General features: G+C 38.5%; 1 protein-coding gene across 6 annotated transcripts in view; it reads right to left on the bottom strand.

The window, feature by feature from the left end:
* The window catches only part of EXOC6 (exocyst complex component 6), an 89,007-nt gene extending 87,141 nt beyond the window's left edge, over nt 1–1,866 (bottom strand). For 3 of the 6 annotated variants that reach the window (XM_027909231.1, XM_027909236.1, XM_027909252.1), the window contains exon 1: nt 1,635–1,863. In XM_027909231.1, coding sequence (XP_027765032.1) covers nt 1,635–1,756 — 122 coding nt within the window. In that variant the 5' untranslated portion in view covers nt 1,757–1,863. Of the gene's footprint in view, nt 1–1,634 lie in introns of all 6 variants that reach the window. The other 3 variants (XM_027909217.1, XM_027909224.1, XM_027909266.1) reach the window with 2 other exon arrangements.
* Nucleotides 1,867–18,500: the final 16,634 nt, after the last annotated feature.

Here is an 18,500-nt window from a genome sequence, read left to right as displayed (position 1 = left end):
TTCATGGTATGGTCTTGTTTTATTGTTATTGTTATTATTATTTGTTTGGTTTGTTTTGATTTAAGCGTTCCTGCACACGCGGGCCGTGCCCGTGCCTGTCCCTGCAGGAGGCGGCAGCCAGGGCCGGCGGCACCGACCCCTGAGACGGAGGCTCTAAGAGGGTTTCTGCATTCAGGTTATGTCACAGACTTGATTCCTTCCATTCTTTAGATTATAGAAAATTGGGAGTCGGGGTAAAAATAAAACAATAACAAAAAAGTGCACATTTTGGCGCGTTGGCTTACTGTGTTTCACTAGAAATTGACATGTTGTTTCCTAGTGCTTCGTTTTTCAGTGAAGGAGAAATAGCCTATCTTCTATTTAAATTATATACTTTGTGGTCTGTGGCCAAAGATGAACTAGTCCTTGGGTTTTGCATGCTCAGGAGACAGGATACACCTGCTTTCTGGGCAAAGTTATCTGCACACAAGTGGGAAGCCCATGCAAAAAAAATAGGCCAGATGTGTAAAACTTCAAGGTGATGTGTAGTTACTTTTTCCAGTGAGGAACTAGCAGCAATTCTCAACTGTGAATGCATCAAGGTCTACAATAGCATTTGGCACCCTTCCAGTTATTGTAATCAAACTTGTCATCTCTCCTGCCCTGGCGCAACTACACCTGTACACGAGTTAGTAAATGGCACTAAAGACTGCACATCTTGTCTGTGCTTGTGGCTTTATCATATTCAGTGTTGATTCAGATGAATTTATTGATGACACCTACTAAATCAACAGGGATATACCAAATGTAGACAAGCGCCTACAAAGCGCATGATGCAAAAAGAAAATAGGAAAAATCCTACAAGCTACCACCACAGTAGTAATTCCTTCAAGAAATCATTCAAACGTGGGAAGTAACAGTCTTCCCACGTTCTTATTTTTCCCATCACGAAAGTACTGAATAATAGATTGACACATTTTTTCAGGATAAATTAAGTTTTCTTTTTTTAGCCTGATAGTTACTGCAACCTGATGCGTACAGTGCCAGGCAGGCTATTTTTAAAACTCTTCTACAGATACTGACATTATTCTTAGACATATCATAATCTTTTGTGTATTACTTTTTAAAGGGACAAATACGCAGAGGAAATTTTTTCAGTTGCACTTTTACCATGAAACAGTTTCCATAAGCTGCAAATGGAAAAAAAGAAATCTTCAGATATTTAGGAATATCAATGGTAAAACCTTAAGTAGTTGTGTCTTTAGTGATTAAAAGAAGTTGCATTTCTTAAAAATGTAAGACTAAGAAGCAATTAATTCTTTAAAAATTCAGCTGTTAATGCCAAATTAAAAACACTGCTACACCAAATTTCCCCTTGTTTTCATTTTTAAGACTAATTTCTTTCTGCACAGCAAATCCGCAGCCAGTCATCAGTAACAGATCGCTTTGTCCTGGTGAAAGGAAAGAGCTGAGTAGCTGACCTTGGTTTGTATTTTTTCATTTAGGGCCAATCACACTGAAATTAAGCCCAGCTGTCCTGTAGGCTTCAGGGTCAGGAAAACCAAGTTTCTAATCTATTGGACTGACTAAAAGAACAGCTATAGAATGGAACATATCCATCATGAAGAGTATAGTATTATCAAAAAGAAGCATACCTTAGTGTGGTTCCAAGAGGCAGCTCAAAGGACTGGATCTCAGCAAGGGCATTTTCATATATCTGATCTTTGTTTTCTTCTAGATACAATTCTGACAGACTTGACTTGCTTTTTCTTGCCATAGATTAGCATAAAACTAACTTTAGCAGAGGACTTTTATTCTGATTATTATAGTTGACTAAGTGACTCTAGTCAGCAAAACCAGGCATGAAAAAAGAGATCCTGCGCTAACCTCGTGACTCCTGAGGACTTTGTGTCCAAGAATGGTGCACAGCTGCTGTTTTCCTGTCTGCTGCTAACATTTGCCTCATATGCAGTACCCAGGCCTCACACAGTCTTTGTTCTGTGTGCATCCAATTTCTTTATCTTAACAGGAAATTTTCTGCCAAAATAATATTTTTACATCTTTGAAATAGCTTGTCATTAATAAATAATAGGCCTGAAATTTGGTAATTTTGAAAACACAATTTTAAAGTGGTTTCAGACACTAGACATCAAGGCTTAATTTCTCTATTAGGTTTTATGAGAGTAAAAGCAATATTTTTAAAAATATTGTGGTTTTTTCTTTTGCTAGTATAAAAAGCCTGCTTGCACAAGGAATTAGCTGGATTTATGAAACAAGGTTATGGACCTTGTAAAGCAGATAAGAAAAGCAGAGAAACTTCTATGTTTTCACATTTTTCCTTTGCAGCATTAGTAAATGTATATATATATATATAAGTATATTACTTATAATAAAAAATTTGCAAAAAATGCTCTATGATAACTGTGTCTTTTCTAAATGTGCAGTAAAAAAAGCTGTTACTATTACCTGCATGGAAAAAAAATGGATAAGCAAATGCTGAGAGCAGTGCTGTCAAGTCGTTGTCATTATGATGAAGGCAAAGAAAATACACAACTGCTATGAATATGAATTACTTTAACATTTAAGGCAGTTACTTCAAACACAAGGGTGGAGTTCTAGATCTTTCAATTCAAACAACTTTTTAGGAGCCTTATTCAATACTATTTGGATAATGAAATAATATATTTGGCTATTTTAAATATTTCAAGGGTTTTAATCAAAATTTGTTTCCTATTTCAGTACTGCTCCTGAAAAAAATAACGAGAGTCCTGGTCATGGTGCAGTCAACTATTAAGTGCAGGAAAACAGAGATTACTCATTTCTGACCAGGGTGATATATTGTTTATTCACCTCTCTGTGCCCAGAGGGAACACTGGGGAGATGAGTTTAGGTCAGTAGTAGTGGGAAAGGACTCTAAAGGCTCTAATGAGTTAAGGCTACATACAAATGTCCAACGTGTTCCACTGAACAAGCTGTTTAAATGGCCTGTTTATTTTTAAACCAAAAGTAAGCAATTGCTCTGATAGCATTAATAACCAATACATTTCCTGCTTTCACATTCCAAACAGAGTTGAGACTCATTTTTACATTTTTCACAAAAAGTTGGAGCCTGTGATTGACCCATCCAGCCACTGGATGTCATACAAATGCAGATAAAAGGATATTGTAACTACTCATTCTTAACAGTTACCAGACTTGGTATTAATTTAACAATTATCAGGTGACACTGTGAAAGTAAACTGCAAAAATTATTACAGTAAGCTTAAGCTTGTTCACGTGGTAGAAGACAGTACATCTACTGCCACTGTGGCAGAGTACAGGCAGGCCAGGTAAATCAGAGATGCCTTGGACATCTGCACCCAGCCATCACACACCATGGCTTGCAATAAAAATGGAATGACCATTTATACAAAGAGCTTTTATGATTTTAAATTAGCTCAATACTTAGAGAGGCTTTGGGTACTTCATTCTTTCCCCAAAATTTAAACAGAAGCTTGCTTTAGGAAATCAACCAACCAAAATAAACAGGACTCTGAATCCCTTGTGCAAATGTTCTTGTTGGTATCACAGCTGCCTGGAAATAAATATGTTTAGTAAAAAAGCAAAACAATGTAAAAAGCAGCAGCAAACAAATACAAAGGTGAATGACCAAGACATAGGCAGGTGTTACACTCTCTTGGTTTGTGGCAGTGGGTGTTGAAGTACCTTGATTGTCTGCACAGGATTAGACCAAAGAGCACCGGGCCTCGCTGCTTGGCTCTCCAGAGTGATTTACACCCACACTGAACCTGTCTGCGACCATGACATGTAGAGAAGGATCTCACATATAGTGGTGGATCTGTGTCTGACCTCGGATCCGTGGGCAGGAGCACACTAACACCTGCCAAAAGCCCTTTCTGCTGCAGATGACCCTGCTTCCTCCCTGTGCTGTCTCTCCAGCCTGTGCTCCCCTTCTCCACTTCCGTCTTCTGCTCTTTCCCACCTCCTCCATAACCCCTGTGCTGCTTAGATGTGCCCAAAGTCTACATCTTTCAATCATATGTGAGCTTTTGCTTTTCCCAGCTGAGTTCAGGGGCACTCTCAAAAAGCTTTAGGGGACCACCTTGTCCAAGGAAATAAAGGTTTTTGGCAAAAAGACAAAAGGACAAATTCAGTACAGTTATATGACATCAGCTTCTGGCAGAACAGTATCTTACTTCACAACTATACATAACATACTCAGAGGCTGCAACTAAACTGATTATCAGCAAAGCCAATGCTAAATATTTAATTATATATATATATTTTAATTAGTGGTACTCCCTGTGCAGAAAAGGAGAGCAGCAGTTATAATTTTTGAGGCATCACACTTGTACTAGTTGAGATTTAACCAGATCAAGAAGCCTGAGAAAGTATTAATCTGCTAGAAGTCCCTGGCAGAAAAGGGAAGGTGTTTTCTATGCTGGGTAAGTTCCCGCTATTTCTGTGAAGGAAGTGTTTGATTGTCTGGACAGGCAGAAACTTCAGGCCCTTAAGCTGTTAAGACAGCTGCTGCCATTTCTCCAACCATCCTGAGATTTCCCTTTGACAAAATAAGCCAAAGCACTTATTTCTTGCTGAAGGTGTAAAAGTGGTTCACAGCTCTGTGTAGAATAAGAGGGGAAATTGAGGCAAATAACAAGATTGTGAAGCAGGAAGCAGAGGCTTATCTGGAGCAAAACCACTTTCACCACGTCCTTTTTCCCTTTCCTCCCATAATACTTACTCTTCCCCAACCCTAATGGGATACCAGAGAGCCAAGAACTGCTGGTTTAAATCTTGCCTGCCTGTGCTAATACTTTAGAAACACATTTTACCCACATGACCATTACTTAAAGTGTAGCATATGCTGTAGTATAGAATCCCTACTGGGTATGCAATTCCAGTGTAGATTATTTTTTTTTAAAATTGCCAATACAAGATTAGCAGCATCAAGTTTTTAAAATTTTCTTTCCCAGTTGGATTGGAATCCATTTTGAATGATTCATGGAAAAGAGGGAAGGGTGAAAATGTCCACCCTCAAATGGAATTACTATAGATAATTTTCTCATGCAATGCCATCTATAACAAATTACTTCATTTGTCATTGCCCAGATATCTCCTCTTTACATCCCTCCACAAGGAAAACAACGGCATTAGTCATTTCTCTGGCATCTCCCGCTCTAGTACTGCCTCCTTTCCTGGGCTCATCCCCAACCTGGACCCTTGAAAACCAGCTCATTCTCCTTAGAAACTGCACTGGCTGCTCCCATTTCCCTTGTGCCTGCTTTTCTGATGCCCAGACCCGTTTCTGTCTGCCTCTCAGATGAAGCATAGTGGCAACAACCCTGTCAAATGGTTCCTGGGGAAAACAGGCAGATAAGGAGAAGATGGAATTACTGCTCCCATTTTTTCCCTTGGTGCAGATGTGCTTTAAGAAATTTTATTTAATCTGTAACCTGAACAGCTACCTGAGCTTCTTGACAAATACTGCCATTGGAGACTTACCAGGAGGAGGAACAGAGTTCTGACTTGTTTCTCACTTGTCTTTCTACCCACCTACCCACCCACCCTCTGAAGAACTCTAATCAACATCTACTTCCCTGTATCTCAGCATCAACAGTACAGCTGCACCTAGCTCAGCCTGGCCCATTTGATCAGGACAAAATTATTTGTCTCAAATATACCATTGAAAGTTTGCAGGGGAAAGCTTATGCTTATATAGCTCAAGGTTATGCCATCAGGAATTAGGTACCTTCGCCCAAGCAAATACAACAAGAGTAGCTACACAGGAACAGATGATTCAGTGTGACCTATGCAGTAATAACCTGTGTACAACCAGGCTGGGATGAATGGAGTACTTAGGCAGTATCAGTTTCAGCTGGCAGAAACATATTGAAGACAGCAATCTTTGCTCTGTAAAAAAAGAGACTTCTAGCACTTTGCTAGCCCTCTTTGTTCATTATACACAAAAAATTTATTCTCAGAATTTTTCATTTTTTGAGGTAAAACCATGCAATTGTGTACGAAATAGGAGTATAAGAATAAATTTAATAAAGGTATAGTGGTCACCTACCTTCTTGTGCTTTGATCTTGTAATATACTGCTTTTTCAGAATGAATGTATCTTGGACACATTAATAAATTTGATATTAAGATTTAGAAACTGTAATAAAATCCTTACCAGATTAGGTAGAAGGCCCCTGTGTATGATTCACAGACATTTGTTGCAAATTAATACGTTTTTTAATTGTCCCAAATGCACTTCAGTATGGTACGGGTTTGCAGGAGAAACTGTGCTTTAAGCTATCACATATAACATTTTTATTTCTATTTTAAAATAACATTTATTGTTAGGTATTACATACACACCATAAGCCAAGGGAAAGATGTTAGGAATTGTTTTAGTGCTCAAAGCACTACTATGACTAAAAATCTTGAACTGAACTGCACCTGTCTCTCCAAAAGCTACCCCAAAAGACATCTCCTTAGCACGCATCTGATTAAATGTATTCTTTTAAGGCTGCTGACTTTCCTGATCACTCCCATACTGACAGTGTATTAGATAGCAGCAGTGAAATTACCTTGGTTTTCTTTCAGAGCATTTAAGTGAATTATGCTTCCTGAATCGTAATCAAAATCCATAAATACATTGGGTTTTGTTTTAATCATACTGGATTTAAGAATTGGACAGTGTATATAACAACCTCCACCAAAATATTGAGGAAACAAAGTTCTATTGCACATTTACACCTGCTTTTTTTATAGTAAATTGCTCAAAACAATCCACATCTCTCCCATTAGGAAGGCAGTGTATCACTAACCACTTTCTAAATTTCACTGACATCTTACAAGTGCCTAAAACTATCTGAAGAGATCGTCAGCTGATGCTGATGTTATCCATGTATAAGTCAATAAAGGAATTGAGACTACTGGCTGGACAGCAGCACTTCTCTCTGACAACAGTCATTGTCATCATACACATTTATATAATGCTCAGTGCCACTGAGGAACAAGTACCTTTGTTACATGCAAACCATGAAATAACGCCCAGCCCCAGCTTTGAGCACATGCAAAAAGTCATTAATAGGTCAGACTAAACAAATACATCTATTTTTAACACAGCATTTGAAATTCCTATTTGAGGGAGGCACTGTTTAATAACACTGGATATTAGTCTACAAACTAACATCTTCATCATTCTACAGAACAAAACAGTGATGCATAAAAAAATTTTCTCTCTGCTTACTAGTGCTTTTAAGTAACAGGCATCAATTAAAACCTTGAGTCAAGGATGTGCCTTGGGAGCCTGAGGGCTTTGCATCCTTGTAGGCAGTGAGGAGCCATATTCTGGAAGAGGAGGGCTTTTTTTTTCCTCCCCCCGTTTAAGAGCACCCAGTCTTAGCCACAGCATTTAAATTCATTATGTAACCCAGAAGAACTTTCCAGAGAAAACAGCCCCTGTTTCAGCTTGGGGTATGAGCAATTCAGAAATTAAAATTACTTTTGAGGTTAGGACAAGTGTATGGACCTCTGATTGGTGATGGCCAAGTGATCTCAGCTTGATGAGTTGTCCCGTTCCCTGAGCTGCAGTGAGTGACATACACTGTGCCCAGTCTGAGTCTGTCCTCATTGCAAACTGAAACCCTTTAATTTAAACCACCGCAAACAACCCAGTCAGAAGTCTGATCATTTTTGTCATGGCCTATATTCTTTAAAAGCTTTAGGGGAAAAAAAAAAATCCCTTGTCTGAATGTAAGCTTGAGTGACTTTAGCTAGAAATTAATTAAACTAAATATCTCCATAGGCATTTTCAGTCTCTCAGGCTCTTACTTCAGTTTAGTTAGAACTCCACCTAATTGACTTCAGTGAAATAACTCTGCCTTTAAAAAGGAATACTATCAGCTTTATGCACCAGTTTTGTGCAGGTCAGGCTTATGCTTCTGCTACATTCTCCACTCATGCTTCATTGAAGTTTGCAAGAGGGGACAGTTAACATTAGCTTACCACTCCATCATGGCCGGTATTTTAATTGTCCTGTTAGTCAGATCTGGCCAGAGGAAATCTTCAGAATTCATTTTGCTGAAGAGCCCATGCCTAACTATCTAGTTGTCTTAACAACAATGAGAAAATTTAGAGGAAGTACCTTGACTACCTCCTGCTTAGATAAACTGGGGTTTATTACTGTGAAAGGATAAAAAAAAAACCAAACAAAAAAACCAAAAAACACAAACACCATAACCACAAATAAAAACAATAAACCTCCCAACATTGCCAAATAGTACTATACTTCAAATGAAAATCTCTTTTCCTGTAAATGAATGCAGGAATCATTATTTACAGGATCTCACCACACTAGCTGCTTTTTTGTAATATTTCCTACCTATATTCAATTAACACTGCATGTTAGACCTTGTAAATCAACACTAACAGCTCCGAAAGGAACTTCTTGTTTTTTGAGAACATTCCAGTCCACAAACACTTTTTCCAGTGAAAACTGAACAATTACAATAAAGCTCTGTTTTGGTAAGAAAATAGGAAATGATGCTAAACAAAAGGGAATGTTTATTTAGAAATTCCAAGGCCATTAATTTATATTAAGAAACTGTTTGTGCTCAGAGACTATAATCAAAAGGTGATGTGAAACATTGATCACAAAAGGACTTCATAGATAAGGAGCAAGTGCAGTGCTGGGTGATTGTATTATATATTAACAACTTTCATGAACAGCTTTTGCTGATTCATTTGGCAGGAAGTGAGCTGCCGAGAGAGATTTCTAGGGGAGGAACAATCAACAATATTTTCATATAAAATAACCTCCAGTTACTGTATTGTTCTCACAACATTTGATAATGAATGTTTTCCTGTTCAAGAAAAAAAAAAAGCATAAATCACAAAAAACAAAGGCAGATCTGGTTTAGTGTTACACTGCTATAAATACGCACACATTCCAGCAAAGTAAGGGAAGGGTCTGATCAATTAAAAAATTGTAAAGCTGGTAAGCACTTCTTGGGAAATTGCTGCACAGTTGGGAATTAAAGATACGGTAAATTCTATTCCTTATGGAGGAAAAAAGTTGCGCCTTTATCTGCCTTCTTGGTAGGAAGCTCACCAGCTGTGGCAGAGCTGGGATTTCCTCCAGAAAGCAGGACTTGGTTTCCATGCAGGAGAGCAAGGCCTGCACAGACACCAATACTGAGCCACACTGGGGAGCTCTTACAAGTGACAGGAGAGCTCAGTGCTTTAAAAATTGAAACTGAATCACTGTAGGCAGGCCCAACACAACAGACCCACACCCCAGGACATGGATGTCACCAAGCCAGCCCCAAGCCTGCCAGAGAACTCACAGTGCTCCCCGACAAGCAAGTCACGTACAAGAGCAGGTACAAGTTCCTGCTGCTCCAGCAGGGCAAGGGGAGTTCGGTGGGGCTGTGTTATATTTGTATTGCACTATAATTAGTCCACAGAGGGGGAACCTGGTAAGTCTAAGAGTCCTGGGCCATCTAGCCTGTGCCAAGGATGCTGTGCCCACAATGCCACCAGGCATCATTCAGCTTTCTTAAACTCTTTAATGGCTACCACTGTTACAAATAGAGAAAAAAATTACAAATGCCTATAACCAATCTCAGTTATAGCTTGTTCTGTGATAAGACTGCCTTCCAGTCATCTCAAATGCATCCACAATGCATTTGGGAGTATGTGGTGCAGGACAGAGGGTGGGAGAGAGAACACGTACCAAGGAGCCCAGGAGAGTAAAAGACGCTGCAATTATTTTAGAGACACTTGGTTTAGTTTCTGCTCTAACTGGATACTGGTCAGATGTTATTCATGACTAGTTGTGTAGTTCTTTAACATAGACTTTCCTATTATAATTTTTTCTACAATACTTGTGAGCAGTAAATAGAGATTTAGGAAGCAATCTATCAGAATGACAAACAAAGGCTTTAAAGAAATCAAGAAGGAAAAAAACAGAAGCCAAATAAGTCAGCAGTTGTAAGTTTTCATTGGTCATAGACACGGAAGGCTCTGGTTCTTCATATTTTTTTTTTTCATTATAAAACATTCTCTGATTCAGGAAATAGTAATTAGGTAACTGCAGAAAGGAAAGGCAACTAGTGCAAAGGAAAAGTGCTATGTAAATCAACTGTCATGAAATTCCACTAATTTTACCACAAATGACCACCAGAAAAAGTACTGATTATCAAAATCCTATTAGTCAAACATACAAAAAATATTTTAAAGTAAGTATTTTAAGATTTTTTTAATTATAATATCTTGAAATGTTGTGATCGGTCAGCAAAATCAATTAGCATAACTGGAGCCTGAAATCAAGACAGAGTTTGTATAATGTAAATTCAGACTTCAGAAAATGTTTTAAAATATCAGACACTGATGCCAAATAAATACTCACACTCTCGCCTTTACTAGTTGATCTCATCCTGACAACACAGATATCGCATCTCTCAATAACAATCCATTATGAGATTTAGGCTGTCCTGATAATGTAACTCATCTGAGGTACAACTCAACAACAAGCAGCTATAATCTGCTCATCAAGCACTACAGGAAAGACAAAATTAATCGTGGCAAAACACAGATAGTGGGAACCTCAGAAATTCCTGACTTAATCATTGGTAATAACGTAAAATATTTGAAACCATTTACACACTATAGCTTACCAAGACAATAAGGACACTACAAAAAAATTACAAAATTGTAGAACAACAAATTGCATTCAACAATGTAAGCAGATTTTAGTAATTGAAACATGTATTATTTAAAGTCCAAATGATGATTTAAATTGTATCCCCCTTTGCATATGGCAATCTACCTGAGACGCTGAGAGGCATCAAAAAGATCGCAGGAAATATCATCCATTTAGTGGAATTAATTAACAACAAATGCAGAGATTAAACACACCTTATCTCCAATTACCAGGAAAGACAGTAAAGAACATCTGGGTCACGTTAAGAATAAAACAAGAGCATTTTTCACATCAGGCTTTACATTAGCCAGTAAGAGGGATACACTGAGAAGGTTAGAATGGATTCATTCCTCTGTTCATTAGGCAGAGAGGTACATTTATAAGACAAACCAATAAAAAGCACATGCAAGATGCAATCTGTGGAAAAACGTGTAATAGAGAACTATATATAGTATATAGAATATGTACATGGAATATAGTATATGTACATAGAATAGCAGTAGTGAAGGATGCAGATTTGCACTGCACATACAGATTCTAAAGATGTTAAAAAGCAAACAATTAGAAGAATTGCTAATGATAACTTAAAGGACATTTTTATTTTCCCTTACTTCATTACTAGTAGAAGAAACAGTCCTGCAGTCAGATGGTTCTATTATTTATTTAAATAATTGGCAAGCTGAAATAAATTATTTAATATATTTATATGCTCATATATACATAAGTTGTATGTTGACCGTTTCCTGCCACCCTTCTCCCCCGCAAGCTTTATAGTTTCCTTTGCCTCTTAAAGGCAATGTATCATTTTCAAAGGTTATGATCCCAACAGTGTAAATTTTGTCACTTGACATGTAGCATATAACATTGTCCCCCATGTCTGCTTCCAAAGGGGAAAAATTGCTTGATAGAGACAAAAAGCAATTAAGGCTTCAGGTTTGGGGAGGGGGGGGGGGGTTTAATGCTTTGGCTGCAAACTTTCAAAAGGCACAAAGGTGTTTTCCTTGCCCCAGACAAGCCACTAACTGACATACTTGGAGCCCACCACAGACCACTGGCCAGACACAATGGGAAGGAAAACCAGCCTTAACTCTGAATTTTCCTGTGTGTTTAAATCAGACACTTGGTGACTTTTTTTTTTTTTTTAATGTAGGGTTTGAGTTTGAATAGTACTTTAAGCACTAAACTGTCTCCTTAATGTTTGGAGGGGATTAAGTTCAGAGTTCATTGTGCTGTCTGTCATTTTAAAAAGATTAGATAGTTCAGTTCGGCTCCTACTGGGTATGTAAAAGTCTCTGTATTTATTGACTGTCTGGAGTCATTATCAAAGCTTCTAAAACCAATCGACACCTTGTAAACAAAAGTCCCATTATTTTAGTGATCCTGATAAGATTTACATGATATCCACGGGTTTTTTATGCTTGATTGAACTGTTAGAGATATTCATACTGTAATAGGTTATGTGTGATAAATGATTACAAATTCAATTAAGAAATTAAGCTTAAGAATTTAAGAAATTGGTTTGGAAAACACGAATTAATGTAACCCATCCTAATCTGTGTCAGATATAACTTGTAGTTTTGGGTTTGAATCAGGAAAATTCTGAAAGGTTTCAAATATTCTTCCAGGAAAAAAAAATTCTTTCATAGGAAGGAAATGATATTTTAAACCTGGGGAACTTTCTGGTGACTATTAGTAAATGGAGAAACAGTATCACATGGAGGAGTCTGACATATTAAAATAGTAGTGGGAAAGCTGTACACCACTAAAACACTACTATATAATTGTTACATTGTATGAATTATTTATCTTTCAAATAAGCAAGTAAAAATCAAGTTGAATTAGGGGCCCAGACTTCAAAGAATCATTCTCAAGAAATCACATTGGTTGGTTTATAAAGTGGCAAATCTAAATTACAGGGCTGTCAACTGAACAATCACATTATAAATATCACTGACATAAGCCATCCCATTTCTGGTGCCCCAGGACTTGTATTTGTAAGTCAGATGATGTAAACACAGAAATGCATTATAGTGTATTTCTGAAATAGCATTATGTATTTCACTGTAATTATTTAGAAGATGGGTTATAAAATCATAAAGTATAACTGACAGTCTAAGCAAGTTCAATTGGATTTGAAAACTTTGGCATAATTTTTACAAACCTGCTGTCATGGCAATGTTTTTTTCATATGATCATGTAAGGAGGAAAGTTGAGATACTCCAGGAGAGGCAAGAGCTTTTCTTAGACCTGATGATATAGTTGGTTTTAAAAAAAAGTTTCTGAATACTCACCTTATGCTGAGCATATCATTTAAGGCTCTGACATAAACTGGTTTTACAGAAAGCCTGTTCCTGATGAACTTCAGCTCACATTGTGCAACAAGTCATTTTTTGTGGTGATCCTTCTGCTGAACTTTTGTTTGCTGACATTTGATAAATACTTGCTACTGCAGATGTTAATCAAATGGTGTTAATAAATCAAATCAGTTTGTTAAAACCTGGTATGTTGACAGTGCCAAGGTATCCTGTAATCTATGACAAAAGGATCAATAGAAGCTCATGAAAACATTACCACTGTGGAACAATATTGATTTTTGTCTTAGAAATACTTACTTAGCTCCTGGACCAAATCATTAAAATCAATGGAAAGTCCTCCATTGACTTCACTGAGCTTTAGGTCAGGTATCTAGAGTGACAATTTTTGATTCAGGTACTGTTTTTAAGTTTGCAGGTGTAGAGCAGAATGGGGTCCTGATCCTTAATGGCAAGTTCCAGGCATGTGTGTGATGCAATAAAAAGAAGTAGCTCCGGGAACAGTTTCATTGCATGGTTTTTCAGGAAATACAAATTTAGAAGGTTTGCTTGATAGGCAAAAATTTAATCTCCCTCCATTATTACTGCTTCGGTTAGCCTAACTTGATTTTTCAAACTTAAATCATTCCCTTTTTCCCCGTGTTTAAACACAATGTTTAAGTAATGCCCCTTCCCATTAGAATAATTTCTCAAAGAATTTATAGCCTTCAAGGTAAAGGTCTGTGTAATGGGATTACAACCATAACAACTATACAACAGCATCATTAAGGGTACTTCAGTTGCATTTACTTTCTCAGTGCTTGAATTTATTGCTCTACTGTAAAGTCTCTCTTTAGAAAAAAAATATGTTTAGTTCCATTTATAGAGCTGACTTAGCCTAGAGAGAGCCTGAGAGAGATTAGAAGTAAAATTATTTGAGATAGAATCAAAGAATTCCATCTTTTTAATTAGTCTGTTAAAGGCAGGAGCACCTAAAACAAATATTTAACTCTGTTGTTGAACACTTCTACCAAAGTCATGAAGAGGAAATTTATAGGGAGCTCTAAAGTCACTTGACAATTATTTCCTTGGGTTATGGCTTCTCAAATTGCTGTTTATTGCCAATAGCACTACATTTCAACATAAATAGGATTCATGGGATTAGTGCACTGTCCTGGTAAAGATGTTTAATCTTCACTTTAAATGAAATATGGTAATTGAACCCCTTTCTTGTTGTGTAAGTGCCTTTAAACAAGGTTGGCTATTTTTATATACACTAATGAATCTCTAGGTAAAATACCTTTTTGGTCAGAAGCCAGGCTTGCCTTGTTACCTGGTGTTCTCAGTAAATACAAAGCATGAAGTGAAGTGGTGGAAGAGGAAGGGAAATTTTCTAATAAGAAGGAAGAATTAACCAATACTGCTTAAAGTACTTCATCATCAATGAGAGAGAAAAAGAAAACCCTCAGCCACTAAATTGATAGTTCAAATTCCAGACAGTTTGGTGTTTAAAAAAAAAAAGTCTTGTGAGCATTTGGAGGTTTTTTTGGGGGGGAGGGGTTTGTTTGGTTGGTTTTGGTTTTTTTAATAAGTTTGATAAACTCCCCCCCTCTTTTTGGTTTGTTGGGGTTTTTTTGATGGGTTTTTTTTGGTGGCAGGACTGAAGTACAGCATACTTTAGGAGAGAGCTAGAGACAGGATTACCTCTCTTTTAGGATGAGCACTTTCAAGCAGAGTTTAAGAATGCTCATGATTCACAATGAGATTTGCTTTGTCAGAGATGAAACAATTCCAAAAAGTCCAGAAAAATAAGGGTCTCGTTACTTCATTACTTCTGTGGGTTGCAAAACAGCAAGCATTTTAAGATAACTTTAAATAGTTGAGTACATCACTGAGCTGCTTGTTGTTGGAGTCTTTTAAAGTCCCATGCCAAAGGCAGTCAACACCTTTGAGAGAGTTTCAGAAGCACTTTTTACTGAGCCTTTCAATTCTCCTTCCTTAGCTACAGGGGTCATTGCAGCACCGTCTGCAGGATGAACACACCATACCTGGGCATCCCCAGCACAAACTTTTCACCTAGGTAGGTACACATTTGGAGGGGGTGAGAGGGAGGGACACATGCTGCTATTTTAACATTTGCTGGTTTCAGCTAGTGAATTATGGAACCCTACTTTTGCATCTTTGGCTTCCCTCACTGTCAGGGTACAGCTGACTTGTATTTCTGTAAGGCATCAGAGGCTGCATGTACTCTAGGAAACTAATCAGGGTTTAATTACCTTTTCTGTGGCTCTGTGGGCAAATGGCATAACACAGCTCCAATCCACACATACAGACAATCTCCTGCTGTACTGTATGGCCTTGTTCTTTTTGACCACGGGAACCAAGCAGTGGCTTCTGCCATGGCCTGAGAAATGTTCAGACATTGCAGTCAGGAAGGCTGGCTGTTACAGGTGACAACTGTCTATAAGACAAAGCAGACATTATAGTGCTGTTCCCTGTCCCAGTGCTCACTCCACATGGATACAGCCAGGCAGATGACCATCAGCTCAGATCCACCTGTACCCATGATAGTGGTGTGAACACTGTCCCCCACGAGGGTCAGAAAGTCAGAAATCCACCAACAGGCACCATTTCCCAAAGAGTGAACTAGAAAGGATTTGCTGAGGATGCACCATTGCAACTCCTGGCCCTAAATATCCCACCAAGTAAGAACTTTACAAGTGTCCCAGAAAAAATTACCTGGCTCTCCTCCCTCAAAAACACACAACCTGCTCCTTGCTTGGTAAAAAAGCCAAGCCTCCAAGGTGGCCACCACATATTGCTGCAGCCTGAGCACGGAATGCCTCGGTGCTGGATTTGGGAATTGTGTGGTTTTCCCATGTTGAAGAACTCAGCAAGAGAGGAATTGCTCTCCCTGCTAGGTCTCTTCCATTTTGTACATTAGGACAAGTTCTTGTTTTCCATACTGAAGAAATGAATTTTTGGTCACTTCTGATTTCTATCATGAGGAGCAATGACACAATGACTTCCAATCTAGTGTGACTGCCAGGAAGCTGCTAAATGGCTCTGCACATCTGATGTTCCCAAAAGTTAACGTCCACATTTACTGGGACACCAGATGCAAGGAATCATATTCATTGTCTGTTCCTTTTTTCAGAAAATTATTCCATCTGCTTTTCCCTTATTTTACCTCACAGATTTTGAGACAGTGGAATTCAAATTTATAAGCTACCAGTCTGTTCTGGTTAATTCTTATTAATGCTAATTCCTAAATTTTTTAGGAGGGCAACACAGATGTTCTTTATCAAAGTCAGAAGGGCCTGGTTACGAAAGCGGAAACATATTTCTCCTCTTTCCTCCCTGTGTGCTCCCTTGTTACAATCCAACTATATTAGACTGTAGCTGTGATCCTCTCTGCCAAAACAATTAGTGACATCTCTGAAAACTGGTCAAGGGCAAGTTGACTGAGTCAGCAGTGCCCTGGCACCCAGGAGGGTCAGCTGTGTCCAGGGGGCATCACCAGCCAGTCAAAGGAGGGGATTGTCCCGCTCTGCTCTGCACTGGGGCGGCCTCACTGTGTGCAGTTTTGGTCACTGCAATATAAGAAAGATATTAAAGCGCTTAGAGAGCAAAGGAGGACAATGAAGATGATAAAGGGCAAGCCGTAGGAGGGGAAGCCGTAGGAGGAGCGGCTGAGATCACTTGGTGTGTTCAGCCTGGAGAAGAGGAGGCTGAGGGGAGATCTCATTGCAGTTACAACTTCCTCATGAGGGGAAGAGGAGGGGCAGGCACTGATGTCTTCTCTCTGGTGATTGGTGATAGGACCAGAGGGGGTGGCATGAAGCTAAGTCAGGGGAAACTTATGCTGGATATTAGGAAACGGTTCTTCATCTAGAGTGCAGTTGGGTACTGGAACACCCAGGGAAGTGGTCACAGCACCAAGCCTGCCAGAGTTCAAGAGATGTTTGGACAATGCTCTCAGGCACATGGTGTGATGCTTGGGGCTGTGCAGGGCCAGGAGCTGGACTTGAATGATCCTTGTGGGTCCCTTCCAGTTCAGGATATTCTATGATTCTGTGATGATTCTGGCTGGTCTACTTGTATTTACCTTTTCCTAATGGCACAGTACAGCAGACCTGGTGAGATATTCCTCATTGCATTTGCTAGTTAAATTAAGAGTCAGTCACTGATTGACTAGTGCCGAGAATTCAGAGATAAGTATTGGGAATTGTTTCTCTGGCATTCATGCAGTTAACCAACACCTATACCCACACACTCAGCCACCAGTTGTTAAAGTTCTAAACACTCCTAATTTCTAGAGGTCTAGACAGGCTGTAAAAAAATGGGAGTGTTTAGCAGAGTCTTGGCTTCTATAGGCTCAAGAGCATCCTACTCACAAACTGGAAGTAGAGATCTACACAAACAGGAGAACCCTCAAAAACCAAACCAACCTCCCATTCCAATCCTCAAAACAGCTACACAAGAAGATTTTGGGACAGTGATTTGTGTGAAGAACATTTGTGCGTTACTTACAAAAACTCTTGTCTAGCACAAACCCCCACATTTTCATAAATCAGATTGTACATAACCATACAGACATAGGTCTTCTATACTTAGTTCACCAGATGTGAGCTTACTCAGATAAGGACTACTGTCAAGCTCTGTGGAAATAACTTTGAACTCCTTGATTTTGGCTTATATTCAATATTGAATCCAACCTTAGGACCTCATCTGCTACTTCATTAACTCACCACAACTGTTCAGAGCCCGTGCCTATGTAACATATCCAGCCATAACCCAAAGCAGCCTGCACACATTTTCAAAGATCTTATATGAAGTATATGCAGAGTCACAACAGCACAGTAAGCAGCAACCATACCTACCTTTGGCAAACATTCATCTAAGAATGACAAATGTGCCAAGCACTGAAAGCTACATCATCTTACTCCAGCTTACTGAGCTTCTGCTTTTCTTAGTGCTTCTGAAGCAGCCAGCAACAATTCTAGTTCCCAGGGTTTGCATCTATAACAAAACCACTTAATTTTGGATGTCCAATTGGCTTCAAGTTCAAATCTTTCATTCATTCTTACAGCATACTGCAATTAAAATGCCTTTGAGCTCCACTTTAACCTTTTTATCTAAACTCACACTGCATAAAATTGTTCTTTCTGATTGTAGATAGTTTTTCAAAGACCACTTAATAAAAAGCAGACAATACTATGAAAATTTAAAAATAGGATAGTATAGTATCTGTTTCACAGTAATGTATTTACACAGGTACATAACTATGATTCAAAGGACAGCTTAGTCATTGTCTAATGGTGACAACAAATGACTATCATGGATAGAGCAGCTACTTAATAAAGAGCTCAGTAATTTGCTTGAGAATAAATTCTGAAAGCCTGGGTTCCTGTTAAGCACAATGGAGAAGTCAATACATAAAACCACTACTTAGCAATATCATAATAAACTTCAAAACTTGTCTTTTTTAAATAGCATCTGACAGCTGCTGAGGCAGCTGTGATGAAA

The sequence above is a fragment of the Empidonax traillii genome, unplaced genomic scaffold, assembly GCF_003031625.1.
Source record: "Empidonax traillii isolate 1590-97213 ecotype Southwest subspecies unplaced genomic scaffold, ASM303162v1 scaffold27:size3997909, whole genome shotgun sequence".
In the NCBI taxonomy this organism is placed as follows: domain Eukaryota; kingdom Metazoa; phylum Chordata; class Aves; order Passeriformes; family Tyrannidae; genus Empidonax; species Empidonax traillii.
This window is presented reverse-complemented; position numbering and strand designations above follow the sequence as displayed.